Raw genomic sequence first — 16,925 nt, forward strand, 5'->3', positions numbered from 1 at the left:
GGGAACTGTCATTCACAACTCCAACTGCCACTAAATAAGAGGTTGGTGTTAATGTAGTTTAGCCCTTTTGTGGACAGAGATGTGATAAAATGAGAAAATTCTGTGTGGTCTCCTAATAACATAGCAGAGGGTATCTTTCCCTGAAAGAACTGGGGGAAGCTTTCCATTTTGGGACTTCTTTGTGTGAAAATAATTAATTTCCAAAGTGAAGGAGATTTTTTTTTCTATTAGAAATTAGCTATAAATCTTTTTTAGAAATAAGGAAGCACACTGAATTAAACTCAGTAATTCCTCAGCTCATTTTTGTATTTTTTAGAGACAGGGTCTTGTTGAGTTGCTTAGGGCCTTGCTAAGTTGGTGAGGCTGGCTTTGAACTTGCAATCCTCCTGTCTCAGCCTCCCAAGTCATCATTTTTGAACACTAACTATGCAGTTAGCCTTTGGACTAGAATAAAGATGGGGACCTGGGCTCTGGCAGTCAGCAGCCAGGTGCTGGGGAGAGGAAAGTTCTGTTGTTCTCAGTTGTCATTCCAACCCGTCCCTGTGTGAATGGATGTTTGTCCAGAGCAGAAGCCTGATGTTTCTCTCCACAGTGTTTTCCCAGCCGATTATCAATAAAGTGAAACCTCAGCTCTTGAAAACTCATTTCTTGCCACTGATGGAGAAACTCAAGAAAAAGGCAGCCATGGTGGTGTCTGAGGAAGACCACCTGAAAGCCGAGGCCAGAGGGGACATGTCAGAGGCTGAGCTCCTCGTCCTGGACGAGTTCACCACGTTGGCCAGAGACCTCTACGCCTTCTACCCTCTCTTGATTAGATTTGTGGACTATAACAGGTACAGTCAGCAGAAGGAGCCCTTTGCCCAGTCTGTTCATGACCCCTGGACTCACGATCCTCTGAGCTGCAGCTTCATAACTGCTTGGTCAGGTGCTGCTTCATGGTGATAGTGTGATCGATGCTTCTAGGTAGCTTAATGTTGGCTAGGCTACTGGAATTTAAAATCAGAAATCCTACTCCGAAGCCTTCTGCCTTTTGCAGGTGAAAGTTGGCAGTTGGACGCTCATTTACGTATTTTTAAATGTCACAGCTGTCCTGGAGCCATCCTGAGCCCTGTGGTCAGCAGATTTAACTCTGGGAGGGAGGGTGGTGTTTTTAAGTAACTGAAGAGTAACTGCGGAGCCACTGTATGTGTCGTGTGATGCAGGGCCAAGTGGCTGAAGGAACCCAACCCAGAAGCCGAGGAGCTTTTCCGCATGGTGGCCGAAGTCTTCATCTACTGGTCGAAGTCCCACGTAAGTGCCACGCTGTCGACAGACAGTGTCTACTGCTAGAAGGGTAAGGGCTCTGTGAATGTGACCAGTCCCTCGGTAGCTATCTGGGGGACTATTTCTCAGTCATATACTCTAGCATTCATTCCACAGCTGGGGAGAGACAGAACAGGTGCCCCTGGGGACCTTGAGGGAACATAAGCCTGCTTTTGAGCTTTGTAATTTATCTTTGAGAGATGACAAGTTTTTAATGCCATTACCTAAAAACATTTTTAAAATTCATCCCTAAATCTGAGTGTCAGATCAGTGTTACCCAGAGCTGTGCCGTTTCTCCTAGTTTGCCCTGACTCTATTTGCCCTGTCTCTGGGCATGAGCTGCCTCTGGCTATGGTCCTGGTGTCTGAGTGGTCGCTGAGACAGGCTGGTCTCGGAGGAACCAGCTGCCCCCTCTCCTTGGTCTCATCACACTCTCATTTCTATAGGAATTTAGCTTTCCCCACATTTTAGAATCAGTTGACTTTGAAAATAAAGCTTTGCTAGGGATCCTCTTCATGGAATTTCTGAAGTACATCTGCAGTGAGTTTTCATTTTATTTCATATGTCATAGAACTATAGATTTTCACATCTGAAAAAAGACCTTAATCATAGGAAGAATTTTAAAGTGTTCTATCAGTTATTTCCTGTAACAAGCAGGGTAAATATGGGCATTTGTTATGGTCCTGAATTACTTAAACGCCTAGAATTTTCCTGTCAGTTATGATTCTGTGTCAGTTTGTAAGTGGGAGACTGTTAAAGTAAAAATGAAAAACTTTAGCCTGTTTGATCAGCCAAGGGATCTTTGTAGTTTGCATTATCAGATTGTGGGACAAAGCAAATCATTTTGAACATGCAATATTTCAGAATTCCTACTTAATAATAGGATAATAAATATTATTTGTTGCCTACATCTGAGGAGCCTTGTCAAATTTAATACTGAAATATATAAAATACTCTGCTTACATGTAAATTTGTATCTCCACATTGACATTCTTCATCTGTCTTGTCATAATAAATTATTTTAGATTCTTTATGTTCCTTTAGGTAAAAGCCAGTGACCTCTTATGTTGTATAACTTATTTAAAGGGATGTGCTAGATAATTCCAGGTAGTCTGAAGGAAAACTCCAGAAGAAATCACCCTGTTTTCAGCTACCAAAGAGCAACAATGGGTTGGGGACTTTTACTCTTTATTTCCTGTGTTGGGTCATTCACCTTCTGATGCCCAGTGACAAATAGAAGTTTCCCAGGAATAAATCACTTAAGAAAACTGAAAAAAGCCTATTTTCCTTAGGGAATTGAGAATCCTCTACTCCATCAATCACTAAAATACCTAAGAAACTTCTTTTAATTTCTATCTAAGACAGAATTTTGGAACTTATAACCAACAGAGTTTCAGAAGGGTGCCTAGAAAAAAAAATCAGAGTGTGCTTTCGAATCTCACATACATATTTAAAACACAAACCTATTTGTATGGTTGTATGCTTTCCCAAATGTTGAAGGACAAATTGACTTTGCCATTTTTTTTCATATGTTCAAATTAAGTGAATAAAGTAATGTAATGATATTTTAGAATGAGTGAAGTATCTGACAGAATAGGACATTGCCCTGCAGTTGTGTCTTGAAATCCCTGTTTAACTCGGGAGGCAGTGCACATGGCTCACTAGCTAAACACGAGCTGCAGGACCCATCTTGTCACTGGGTGACGCATGACCTGCAGTGCAAGCTTTCTGAACTGGGACATCCCATCTTGAAGACCCAGGGACCCTTGTGTAGTTCCCACGGCCCCTCATCACATACTCAACAGACGCTTCCTTCCTTCCTTCCTTTCTTGATAGGTTGCGTATGAAATTGATATCTATGCCTGGGAAATTTTGGCTGTCATGTAACCTCTAAGTGCACACATCTTTTCTGAGTTGTCTTAACTGAAATTCCCTTTGCGACTTCTTAGAATTTCAAGAGAGAAGAGCAGAACTTCGTTGTGCAGAATGAAATCAACAACATGTCCTTCCTCATTACTGACACCAAGTCAAAGATGTCCAAGGTATCACTGCAGCCTGCTTCATTGCTCTTTCATGGATGGATGTGTCTTAGATTTTTTTGGAGATTGGTAACCAGAATCTAATGGGTTTGATAATGTTATTTACTGATTTAAACACACTTAACGTTTTAGAGTTCCCAGTACTGGTTTGAGGCAGGTCTGATAAGATGTACAGACACAGACATGATTAGCAGGAAGGATGAGTTTCTGCTCACAGGTCCTTAGAAATAGGGAGTAACCTTGCAGAGGAATCACTCAGACAGCAGCTGGGAGAGGGTGGTCTGGAGCCTCAACTGCCATTTCCAAGGGAGGCAGGTAAGCCACCGTAGGACTGGATAATTGCTGTACTTTCCGTGGGCCCTGGGGCATCTAGGCAGCCCCAGTTCTCTGGTATCTGCCCTGGCATGACTCCAGCAGGTGGATAGTCACCCAGAGCATCAGAGCTTGCTGGCAGAGGTGCTGTTGAAATGTAGAAACTTGCCTTGGGGGCTGGAGTTGTGGCTCAGTGGTAAAGTGCTTGCCTATCATGTGTGAGGCACTGGGTTTGATTCTCAGCACCACATATAAATAAATGAATAAAAAGTAAAGGCCTATCAACATCTAAAAAAAAAAAATCAAAAAGTAAATAAATAATCAAATAAGTAAATAAAAAGAAACTTGCCTTGGTCATTTAAGGCCAGGCTTACTTTTGTAATTTGTGTATTTACCATATTTCAAAACAAGTCTCCTTTTTGTCAGGCTATTTCAGTGTCAGAGTATCAAAAACTCCTTGTAAATCCCCACTGAAAGTTCATGGTAATCACAACAGAGTTAAAAATGTGCTCTTGGTCATGTGTGGTGTAGGAAAGGGCTCAGCTCTGAGAGGAGAGGGACCCGGGTGCCCACCCTGCCTCCCGTGACTGAGAAGCTCAGCTAACCCTCAACCTTCCCATCCGTGTCCGGGAAGTGATTGCCAGGTTCCTCCCTGGACAGCTGGTCAGAAGGGTCTCGGTGGTGTCTGTGGAGTGCCTCGCAGGTCACAGGCCCTCAGAGGATCCAGTATTGCTGTCCTCGCAAAACAAGGACGTTAAGATACAAGTGAAGGCCTCCCACTCATGCAGATGAGCCCTGAGATAACTCACAGAGTGGGGGTGGATGGGATGATCCAGGGTTGAGCTGGTAAGGGAGGGCTTGACTTCATCCTTGGAAAGCGGCTAGCGTCTAGGTGGAAGAGGGAGCTGTGTCCTGTTTCATGCCAGGTCACTGCTCAGCAGAAGGCCAGCTGCAGCGCTGAAGATCAGTTCACTTGGTGTGTTCTCCCCCTTTCTATTAAATGTAAAGCTATTTTAAACGAAAGAGTCATTTGTATGTGAGAAATGAAGGCAAAGGTTGGTTACTCAATTGATTTAGCGGAGGGCTCAGTTTATTCCACTTTCCTTCTTAAATATGACCATATGTTGGCCATGTCATTACATATTCCTATCTGGCCACATGTTGGGGACTAGATTGAGAATGAAGACAGTGTCCCGATTCAGTAACTTGCTCTTGTAGCTAACTTCTTGAGCAGCTCCCATGGTGAGGCTTTGCGCTTGGTGGCAAAGGCACAGAAGGGACAAAGTAGGTCTGGCCAGCACGCTCACAGAACCCACCATCTGGGAGGAGACAAGCAAAAGGCCAGCCGTATGTACGTTTATCAGGACATTTGATTGTCCTAGATGCAGTTTCTTCATACTAGCTGTGATTTTGCCCGTAAACATTCAAAGGTTTGCTACCCTTTCCAGTTGAAGATTGCCTCGGGAATAGAAAGCGAGATTATTGTTTCAGCATAAGTAGGAATCCCTTTGTCTAAGGTTTCTCACAAATTGAACAATTTAGTGTTTATTTTACAGTTGATTTAAATTATTTTTATTATCAGAACAAAGCAGGTTGCTAGGCACAGTGTACAGCCCGTAATTCCAGCAACTGAGGCAGGAGAATCCCAAGTTTGAGGCCAGCTTCAGTAACTTAGCAAGACCCTATCTCAAAAAAATAAAATGAAATGAAATCAAAATAAAGGGATGGGAATGTAGCTAAGTGACAAAGTGCTTCCCTAGCATGTTGAAGGCTCTGGGTTCAATTTCCCGGCACGACACACACACAAGATAAACAAAAATAGGTATAGGCTCTTTCTTCTTACATAACCTTGAAACCAAAAGAAACTTACAAGTTAAAATCAAAGAAAATGACAATGCTAAAGATATTCAGACTTTAAAATAGTTGATTTGCTGAAAATGAACAATAAGTATTGAATAGAAGTATGTTTGCATTTTGTATCAATTCATTTAAGTTTTAGGATGATGATTCCTCACTTGGATAATTAGTTTTATCATTTTTTGTTTCTTTTTCAACAAAGAGTTCATTTAAAATTACCAATCCACTAATTTTATGTGTTGCTCAATTTAATAGTACCAATAATTATTTATTGTGTTTTTCCTGATAAATTTACTGAGAATAATCTTTTACACATTGCTACCTATAAATGCAATAATATGTGCATCTCTTTGGAACGTAAGTATGATGGTGTATTAGTCAGGGTTTCCTAGAAGAACAGAATCAACAGGAAGTATGATTATAAAAAGGGGATTTATGAGATTAGCTTACACAACTGGAAGCTAGGTAGTCCACAGTGGCCGTCTGTAACTCGAAAACTGGAAGAACCAGCAGCTGTGCGTCCAAGACGCAGAAACCCCAGAACAAGAAGGATCAACAGTGCTACCCTAGTCCAAGACCAAGGCTTCTGGAAACTACCTGGAGAATCACTGGCAGAGTCTGCTTTGGAAGAGTGAGGAAGCAGTCTGATGTCCTCAGTTGATCGAAGCAGCAGTCAAGAGCCTGTTCAAGGAGAACTAAGCTTGCTTCTGCATCTGCTTCCTTGTTCTTCCAGCTTTTATTCCATCCAAGTAACCATTCTGTTGGGCAGTGCTGCCCACACTTAGGGAAGGTCTCCACTTCAGTTCACTATCCCACATGCCAATCATTCCTAGACACCTCTCATTGACACACCCAGAAGACTCTTACTCATTGGCATCTCTTAATCCAATCAGGCTGACAATTCAAATTAACCATTATAGATGCTTATTTCTGTAGTTCGGAAAAATACATATTTAATATACCAACATGTAATATATGTAATTATATATATTATAATCAGTTTTATATAAGATGCCATTACTGTATGATGAAACTATCATTTCACCACATTCACTTTGTAAAAACATCTTTAAACATCATATTGTGATATATTTTTGCCAGCTTTGGAGTAAGGAAAATCATTTTTATGTTAAATTTTTCTTTGTTTTCTTCCTTAGTTAGCCCAATACTGTAACAATGTCATTATGAAGAAACTGTGTTCCGAGTTTGAACTATTGCTACAACATTAAACTGCATGAAGAAGTGGATGAAGGCAGCTATTTTAATTTTGACATTAGAACTTTTTTTTTTTTTTTTTTTTGCGGTGCTGGGGATCAAACCCAGGGCCTTGTGCTTGCAAGGCAAGTACTCTACCAACTGAGCTATCTCCCCAGCCCTAGAACATTCTTAATATAAAGAATACTCACTTCCCAGTGAAAATTAGACTGTCTTTCAAGGCGACCCTTTGGCACCAGCATAGTCCTCAAAAGAATCACAAGACAACCCTGAAGTTTCATTGCTGAATTCACTTGTAACCTGCTCACCCAGCTAATCCTGCATATTTATGAAAGCCTAACTGGTATATCACTTCCATTTTTACAGACAGGAATGGGGGTTCTAGGGAGATATATTTGCAGACCACATACAAGGAAAATGTATTTTATAATAGTTTTATATGTACCCTGTATTTTGTACTTTTATATGTGTGGTGTGTGTGTGTAGATACACACAAGATAGATCTATACTCTCAAAAAACATACCATACATATGTGTGTGTGTCTTCGTAGCAAAGCAAGCATTTGTCCAAACAGAGTCTCTTTTTAGCCTTGAGTTTCTTTCTCTCATGCACTGTGAATTAGAAAACATGCAGTCTCTGAAGTGACCCCACAATTCTCACATTCTGCCTCCCTGACACCAGGACGGGCCTTTTTCTCTAATAATTACACGCATACCAGGGATGATAACGACCTAGGAATGTAAGAGTAGTACTTAAATTAGCACAAGATGCTAGGAAGGGAAGAGAAAAATGTCCTCAGCAGAGTAGGATTTTCAGAGATAAAGACATGCCTGAAGGAAAGCAGGCCCTGGTCTCAGCGCTTCCCTCTCTGCTCCTAGGCGGCTGTTTCTGATCAGGAGAGGAAGAAGATGAAGCGCAAAGGAGACCGCTACTCTATGCAGACTTCTCTCATCGTAGCGGCTCTCAAGCGGCTCCTGCCCATCGGGTTGAACATCTGCGCCCCTGGGGACCAGGAGCTCATTGCTCTGGCCAAAAACCGATTTAGTCTGGTAAGTCTCCTCCTCACTCCATTGGTAGCGATCATCCGCCCTCCGGACTTGCGGGTGTTTCTGTTCCCTTGGCTTCCTGCTCTGTGCACTATTTCATGTGCGCTGGAATTTTTAGTGAAATGTTCCCTTAAGCAGCTTTTCTGCACAGGTTGTAGGACTTCAATCAAAGTCTGTCTTTTTTGTTGTTGTTTTGAGGTCATTTTTATTTCTACGTTAGTTAATCACCTCCAGGGCATATTCAGAAACCAAACAGAAAAGACACCAATCTTTAGTAATGAGAACAAATGGATTACATATGAACTCCTACATAAAATTTGTGATGGGTGGTGTATTGAAATTTATGAAGGGCGATTTTTCAGTGTTAGAAGCCTAATACATCATGCAGACAGTGCTTAAGCTGAGGTGTTGACTTTTCCACCAACAGCGGTTGTCCTCTGCAAGCATCAGGATTTATGGTCTCGGGATTCTTTCTGTCCTCCGATGTTCCTCATAGCTATGCAGAGAAGCATGCAATTTTTCAAAAATATGCCTTGACGTGACTATTTTATACTAACATAAATTGGAGGGCATGTCCTCCCTGCCCAGGTTCCTGGAAAGAATCAGTGGTGCTCCTGTGCACAGCCCAGGTTTGACCTGTGAGAGGAGAGGATGGAGGGATGGATGGTTTTGGTGGAGTGGGCCATGGAGGTGCAGCCCTGTTGACTGTTGTCTGATTCTCAGACCCGCATTCCTGGCTACTGCTAGGTCACCGAGGATGTTGTGAGGTGCTAAGATTGCTTTCTGGAGTTTGTCAGGAAGCAGTGGAAAAGCTTTTGTTCGAGCCCAGGAGACTGTGCTGCTGTTCCTCTTGTTATGAATCGAAACTCGATTCCATTCAGTCCTGATGTGCTCTCAAAGTTAGAGAGCCCTTGCCTTGTTTCAAGCTGCAGAAATATCAAGAAATTATGTGAAGAAGGCTCCAGATTTGTGGCATTTATTTCAATAAAGATGTTGTCAGATGGACACTCTTAAGTGATGTTTGAGTTGCTTTCGTTGACCCGAGAGAGTTGACACATTTAAGACTCATTTTAGGTAATGTTTTGGTTGGCTTTTTCACTGCTATGACTAAAAAAACCTGACAAGAACAATTTTAGAGGAGAAAAGTTTCTTTGGGGACTCCTGGTTCTAGAGGTTTCAGTCTGTGGACAGCTGGCTCCATTCCTCGGGGCTCAAGGTGAAGCTGAACATCATAGGTGAAGAACGTGGCAGAGGGTCGAGGCTCACAGGACGATCGGGAAGCAGAGAGACACTCCACTCACCAGATTAAAAATATACACCCCAAGGCACGCCCGAGTGACCCGCCTCCTCCAGCCACACCTAACCTGCCTTTAGTTACCACTCAGTGAATCCCATGGGGGGTTGATTCACTAATTGGGTTAAGGCTCTCGTAACCCAATCATTTCACCTTTGAATGTTCTTGCATTGTCTCACACATGAGCTTTTGGGGGACACCTCATACCTAAACCGTAACAAATAACTTGTATTTCTTGACAGAAAGACACAGAGGATGAAGTACGAGACATAATCCGCAATAATATTCATTTACAAGGCAAGGTAAGCCCAATTTTATTGTAATGCACACAGTGTCTATAAATTAGTTAATTTCTCTTTAGAATAAAACTACAAATAATGTTACTTTAGCAATAAAGATGGTGAAAATATCTGATGTTTTTAAAAACATATTTTTAGTTGTAGATGAACACAATACCTTTATTTTGTTTATTTAGTTTTTTTTTTTTTTTTTTTTTTATGTGGGGCTGGGGATTGAACCCAGTACCTCATGTGTGCTAGGCAAGTGCTCTACCAATAAGCCCGTGCAAATTCTCTTATATTAAAAATTCTAAAGGCCGTAAATTTTATGTTCTTAAAGCAGATTATTACAGAATGTCAGATTTTGAAAAAAATATGTCAGCAGTTGAAATAAAGGTTGGATATGGCTGAGTTTAAGGGTTTGGGGACTTGGAGATAGATAGACAGAACCCTGGTGTGCACTGTCCATAGTTAGTATCTTCCAGAGGGGGAGATGAATTCTCATGGAAGGATGCTCAGTGTTAGATAGCAAAACAATTTTGAACATTTAAGAATGTTCATAAAACCTCCAGCTGGAATGCAGTTCAAGAGTGAACTCTGCAAGCTTTTCTCCCCCTTAGTGAGAGACAGTTGTTTTGGTTTTGTTTTTGAGTTTAGTTTTACATATATAAGTGTTTGGGGGAAAGGGTGGATCTATGAAAAGCCCCCATGGTCCCCAGCATCCTCAGGCACGTGTGGAGAGCACCTGGCCTCCTTCAGCCACTGCTGTGTTAGAGGCCACAAGTGTTCAGTGCCTCTGAGGAAGAGTGAGGTTTGCACTCCTTCCAGAAGGTAGCCAGCTAAAGATGGTCATGACCTGCAGAGGAAGGAAGAGGTTCTTCCGGTCTGCCGTGGGGGTCATTTGTGGGGATACTCTGGACGGTTTATATAGTATATTGGGGCAAAAGGAAGAAAGAGGAGCTCAAAAAGTTAGACATGTGTAGTCAATATCTCACTCCCAAAAACATGACACCTGAAAGTCAAGTGGCAATAAGTACATGTTCATTTCAACATTTTAGCCTATACTTCCTTTTGCTAGGAGTAAGGCATGCATGTTAAGGAAATATACACACTTGCAAAGTCATGTGTTCTTTTGTTCTTAGCTCCTTCTTAAATACACTCTCTTGAAATTGTAAGGCCAATAATCCTCAAGCCAGACTAATAATTTTATATTAGAGAAAAGATTCTACTTTATCTGATATATTTATTTATTAAATACAAGTAAGGATGCAGAGTCAAATCTAGAAGTTCCAATCTGTGGATGAAAAGGTCCAGGGAGGAAAGCACTTTATTTAATTGGAGGACATATGGTGTTTAAAAATCAGTCACATGCAAAGCTCTATCTGTGTGTCTGTCTCTAAATGAAAGTCATTTTTGGCATTTCAAACTATGCTTTCTTAGGCTAGCAGTTTTGCAATGATGAGATGTTGTCCATTTGTATCTGCTTTATAATACTCTCATTCTTAATGGAAATTCCAAAGTGGGAGAGAAAGAAAAGGGGTTGCTTTTTCCGCTTCTAATAATGTAGTTATTCTCTTTGATTTTTTTGAAGTGACATGCTTTATCCCATTAGGATGTTTTGTCTTGGTCAGTTTTTATGATTAGTAGTAACCTTATTAAATCCATGAAGACTTCAGTTAGAACTTCCACTGAGGAAATTTGATGGTATTAACAAGTAAAATGTGTAGACTCCTTTACCATGAGTAATTTTTAGAGATCTCCATTGATTTGTATAATTTAAGACCTTTGTTCCAGTGAGACTAAGCTGTGGTGTAAATCCCTATGTCTGTAAATAAATGTGATCCTATGTCATTGCCTGCATAAGTAAGCATACATCTTCCAACAGGTAGAATGTGTGTGGAGAAGGGAAAGACAAGAGTTGCCCTGTCCTTTCTCTGTCCATTGCAACTCCTCCAAAGCCCCAGTGAACTTCACTTGTTTAGGGAATCCCTCCAGCCCCCGACAAAGTAGATCGCATCTCATGGTGCCCTGTATATCTTTCTAGTATTCTCCATTGCAATTGTAAATATTCACTTTTCCTTGAAAGGACTCACCTGTCTAGCTCTCTGCATAGTGCTTCTTTGATTTCTTCAATTGTATATTTTTAAAGTATACAACCCGTTGTTCTGTTGTACGTGTACATAGTGACATGCTTACTGTCATCACGCGAATTGGCCTATCCATTTCCTCAAACAGTGTAAGTGGTAGGAACACCTGTGGTCTATTCTTAGCCGATTTCCAGAATGCTATGCAATGTTGCTAACTGAGGTTACCATGCTGTGCATTATACCCCTAAACTTACTCATGCTGTGTAGCTGCAGCTGCAGGGTCTAACTCTGAGCTATGTTCAATACATACCGGTAGCTTGACCCTTGCCTCTTAGTGGGTCACCTTGCATTTTATTTACTTTTCTCCTTTTTCTGCAGTTAGAGGATCCTGCTATTAGATGGCAAATGGCTCTTTACAAAGACTTGCCAAACAGAGCAGAAGACACCTCAGATCCAGAGAGGACGGTGGAGAGAGTTCTGGATATAGCAAACGTGCTTTTCCATCTTGAGCAGGTCAGAGTTTGTATCAATTTGATTGTGTTTACCTTAACTACATTAAGCTGTTTTTCAAGAGGATGTATGTTAATTTGTTAACTGTGGACCAAAAATATATATGTTCAGCACATTCATTATAAATAATATGATTCAGGAATGCCAGTATCTGATAAGCACAACTTCCAAACTTATGTTTTTTGTGGCAATGTATAGATAATATATTTCAGAATATCAAGGCCTTTATTTTATTGCCATTTAAAATTATTTCTAAAATTGTACAGATAATTAAGATTAGGTACTTGTATTCTGTTCTCTAGAGGAACAGAATCAACAGGAAGTATGATTATAAAAAGGGAATTTATTAGATTGGCTTACACGACCAGAAGCTGGATAGTCCACAGTGGCCGCCTGCAGCTGGAGAGCTGGAAGAACCAGCAACTGTGCAGTTGCCTCAAATGCAGAAGCCTCAGAACCAGAAGGATCAATAGTGCTACACTAGTCTGAGACCAAGGCTTTTGGAAACTACCTGGAGAATCCCCGGCAGAGTCTTCTTTTAAGAGCAAAGAAGTGAGAATCTGATATCCTCACATGATGGAAGCAGCAATCAAGAACCTATTCAAGAAGAGCAGAGCTGCGTCTGCACCTGCTTCCTTGTTCTTCCAGCTTTTATTCCATCCTATTGGGCGGTGCTGCCCACGCTTATTGAGGGTCTCCACTCCAGTTCACCATCCCACATGCCAGTCATTCCTAGACTCATGGACACACTCAGAAGCCTCTTAACCATGGGTAGTTCTTAATCCGATCAAATTGACAATTCAAATTGACCATTACAGTACTTAATTATAAATCCTTTCAACAAAAATTTCAGGTGTCACCCCCACCTCGTTTATGTTATACTTGCACCTTTTCACTCCTGCTTGACGGTGTCTCTGGGGTCTGGTCCTCCATGGCTTTCAGAGTTGAGGTTCTTTGCTCTCTGTGACTCCATTAGCCTTCCCTTTTATCACAGTTACTTTTTGAGTTAATTTCCTCTGAGATCAGGAACACATTCCAGCTGGACAGGAGCACCGCATGGGTAGTAGAGCCGTGTGAGGAAAGTGTATAATGTCCAGGTGTCTCCGCTTTACAGCGCTGTCTGGGTGTATAGTTTTCTCGTTCACTCCCTTTGCTCAAGAATTTCCAAAACAGTGAAACATCCTCACTGAGAAGTTTCTGTCTCTGCAAAAGTGGTCCTCTGGCGAAATAACATACACAATGTGAGAGACACATTCTCTGTTTTCAAGTCCATTTAGTGAAATAGCAGTAGAGTAAGGGAGCTTGGAGTTTTCCACCCCTGAGCCTCTGGGACTTGTTGGGCTTGGTTACTTCATGCTGAATGTGAAATATAAAGTATCCCACCCAAGTGTTTTATAAACCTGGGTGTGTGTGTGTGTGTGTGTGTGTGTGTGTTTGTTTTTGGCAATGGGGATTGAACCCAGAGGTGCTTAACTACTGAGTCACGTCCCTAGCCCTTTTAATATTTTATTTTGAGACCGGTCTCACTAAGTTGCTGAGGCTGGCCTCAAACTTGCAATCCTCCTGCCTCAGCCTCCTGGGGGCTGGAATTACAAATGTGAGCCTCCACGCCTGGCTAATATTTTTAACTCTGTATGTTCTTTAACCACATTTGAAAATATTATCATAATGATAATAAGCATTTTGCTTTGAGATCTACTTTATATTATCTGTACCTCCACCCCTGCCATGGTCAATTAAATAACAAAATATTATCTAATTGTCATTTTTTTAAAGGAAGCAATTATTTATTCAAAAACAATACAAAACAAAACCAAAAGTTTGCAAGAAAGGTAATTATATAGCTGTAATGAACTGTGTTGGCCTTAGTACAAGAAGGTTGTACTATAGCCATAGCAGAAAAGAGCAGGAAGAGAAAGAACAGAGGCTGCAGGGTAATAAAGAACAGCTAAACTCTCATGTTTCATTGACTGTCCTTCCATTTCCTGCTTGCATATTCCCATGTCCCCCAATGCTACTACCTGTTCCATCACTACTCTAGGAGACAGCAGCTAGGGCGCCCTCAGGCTACCCAGCTGCTGGTGTGCCCTTAAGTTGGTGTGTAAGACCTGGGAACGGGCTGTTTCCCAGAACACACCCTTCAGGTTTCCGTGAAGTCTTAAAAAAAAATATCTCATTAATCAGCAAATGAAGGGACTTAAGGTAATTAAGTGTTGAGTGGTGCGTGTGAAGTCAGGGAATTGTGTTTCAAAAATCATGTACATATTTAACGAACTCATTAAGTGTTAATTAAATGGCTACTGGAGGATCATTTCCAGCCATATTACTTCTAAATTTTTTATCGTTCCTGTTTTTTGTACACAATCTGGATTTGCTTGAATGAATTTTAGGTAAATTAAATGAAGCTCATTAAAATCTGATTTTATTCCATTTTATTTGCTGTAAGAGTATATGCTCACAAGTATATCCAATCTTGATAAATGAAGGCATTTCTAAATTAAGGTCCATTTCACTACACATTCACTCTTGCAGGGACTCTCATTGGGTGCACTGCTATAGGGCGACTCTGTGCTCAGCAGGATCCCGTGGCTGAGTGTCCCCTGGGCTCCTGGAGCCCAGCATCTCTGAGCGTGAAATCACAGAACCAGATCAATACATCACAAGACAGATAAGCTAGAATGTAAAATGAGCCACAGGCATGTAAACGTGGCAGGACCCATTGGAGTTACAAATCGGGTTATTTCCATGAGTGGAATGTGTCCCTTTGACACCCCTGTTCTAATGTTGATTTGTAACCCTAACCCAGGGTATTTTCAAAGACAGTTTTAACTTGAAGTCATTGCGGAGGTAGCAGGTGTGCAGGGCTCTGGGTGTGGCTTGGAAGTGTGAACTCAGCACGCACAAGGCCTGGCTTCACTCCCAGCACCAGACAGACAAGACAAAAGGGTGCATGGGAAATACTTGTCAGTTTAGTTTTTCTCCAGCGTCACTCGCTGGATGTGTGCTTTGTTGTTCATCTGGTCATCCTTGCCGGGACTGACTGTCTCCTGTGGGTTTCCTGAACCTCGTCTCTGGCCGAGATAACACAGGAGCGCAGCAGGATGCCCACAGGCACACGGCACGGTGTTCATTGCTAGGCCATGGTTCCTAGAGACCCTTCTACTTGATTTTAGGAAGGTTCACCCCTGAAGGTCCTTCCTCTTGTGACACCAGGCTCTGCCCCTGGGGAGCTCCATGCTGGCAGGGGCCTTTCCTAGCTGTTCTCATGCCGTATCTTCAGTGCCTGGGTGTGTCATTCTTGTATCTTGATGTACCCATGCTGAGTCGCGTCTGTGAGACGCTACCTGGGTACAGTCTCTGATCTTGGAGTGGGACAGGAAGTTGGAGTGCGTCGGGTCAAATGACACTGACCTTGATTGTTCTCACCTACCAAGTTCTCAACAATGGCTTGTTTCACCCAGCACACTCATCGAGAAGAAAATTGAAGCGGATGTTTATTAAAAAGCTTGATTGATCCTATAAAGGGAACAGGGTCACAGAAATAAGTGCTTTCCAATTAAACAAGTTGCCTTGCTAAATTTTTGAACTGCTTTAGTCCCAACGTTCTTAATATTTCTTCAGCATTATTACATCCATATTTTGACCTTTTACTGCAAAGGATAGTAAATTCAGTTTTATTTTTTTGGCTAACATAACATTTTTATTTCTTCCAGAAATCTAAATGTGTTGGCCGGAGATATTACAGTCTGGGAAGTACAGTGCTCAATTGCCTGGAGATTACTAATGAATTTCAAATCCCTTGTTGGGATTCTTTTTCTTTCTACTACTTAACAATTACTCTGTTTCCTCTCGGAGTTCAAAATACCATTAGTTTAACGACAGCTTGCTTGCCTCATTTACTGTGACTGTTGAATTCTCATTTGTTCCTGGCTAACAAAATACTTATATACTTTAACGTCTCAGCAAAATGTCATCCCTTTACTCACTCCTGACACGATTCTCAAAGCCTTGTCATCTTCTTACATTATGGAACAGCAGAGTTTTCATTAGCTCTATTTGTGTTTGTGGCTCTTGTGGTAAAATTAGTTCCAATAGATTCAGACCAAAGAAAGGGTTAATTTTTTGTGTAGACAGAAAATATGTTTAAAAACCTTAAAGAATCTCACGAAATTTTGAGAATTATGCACAGTGATTTTATACAGAATGCTTTTATGGTTCTTTGACATTAGAGATGACAAAGCTTCTGAAGTACCTACTGCTTGGAAAATACACTATTTTCACTAAGGATATTTTGTATTGTTTAACACTCTCTCAAATTTAGCTTGGGTAACTTTTAGAATGTTGACTTTTGCGAATAATTTTAAGGTACTTTTGGAATTGGACTGAAGAGGGGCAGCTCTTTAATGTTGTGTTTTGGGGGTAGCTTGGGGTGTAAATTGGTGTTTCTTGTGTCCTTCTACCTCAGGTGGAGCATCCTCAGAGATCTAAAAAGGCCGTGTGGCATAAGCTACTCTCTAAGCAGAGGAAAAGGGCGGTGGTGGCCTGCTTCAGAATGGCTCCCCTGTACAATCTGCCAAGGTCAGAATTTTTAAAATACATATAACAGTCAAATTGAGATTTGTTGTTCTGTGTAATTCTTGACTTGCTTTTTATTTATTGGATATATTTTGGAGAACCATGGTCTGTAATGTAAGTGTTAATTGATATTTACACACCGAGGAATATCTGCTCGCGTATATGAGGCCAGGTGGAATAATCCCCAGTTCATTTTTGAAGGCAAACTGCCTTGGTTCCCATCTGGACATCTCAGCTTCTCTGCTGGATGGCACTGATCAAGTCACTCACCTGCACCCCCTGCAGTTCCCTCGTCCTGGTCCCTGGCAGCAACTGCCTTGTAGAGGTGTTCAGCTGATCTAATGGATCAGTATATACGGTGTGCTTAGAAGTGGGCTTGCCACAATACATGTAGCCGTTGTTAGTATTT

General features: G+C 41.4%; 1 protein-coding gene across 3 annotated transcripts in view; it reads left to right on the forward strand.

The window, feature by feature from the left end:
* Positions 1-16,925, forward strand: part of RYR2 (ryanodine receptor 2) — a 609,490-nt gene that overhangs the window by 507,244 nt on the left and 85,321 nt on the right. For all 3 annotated transcript variants that reach the window (XM_079107027.1, XM_079107029.1, XM_079107028.1), the window contains exons 69-76: positions 593-833; positions 1,203-1,290; positions 3,252-3,344; positions 7,605-7,775; positions 9,309-9,368; positions 11,810-11,944; positions 15,655-15,689; positions 16,406-16,519. In XM_079107027.1, the coding sequence (XP_078963153.1) occupies positions 593-833; positions 1,203-1,290; positions 3,252-3,344; positions 7,605-7,775; positions 9,309-9,368; positions 11,810-11,944; positions 15,655-15,689; positions 16,406-16,519 (937 nt within the window). The remainder of the gene's footprint in view (positions 1-592; positions 834-1,202; positions 1,291-3,251; positions 3,345-7,604; positions 7,776-9,308; positions 9,369-11,809; positions 11,945-15,654; positions 15,690-16,405; positions 16,520-16,925) is intronic.

The sequence above is a fragment of the Sciurus vulgaris genome, assembly GCF_902686455.1.
Source record: "Sciurus vulgaris genome assembly, chromosome: 12".
In the NCBI taxonomy this organism is placed as follows: Eukaryota; Metazoa; Chordata; class Mammalia; order Rodentia; family Sciuridae; genus Sciurus; species Sciurus vulgaris.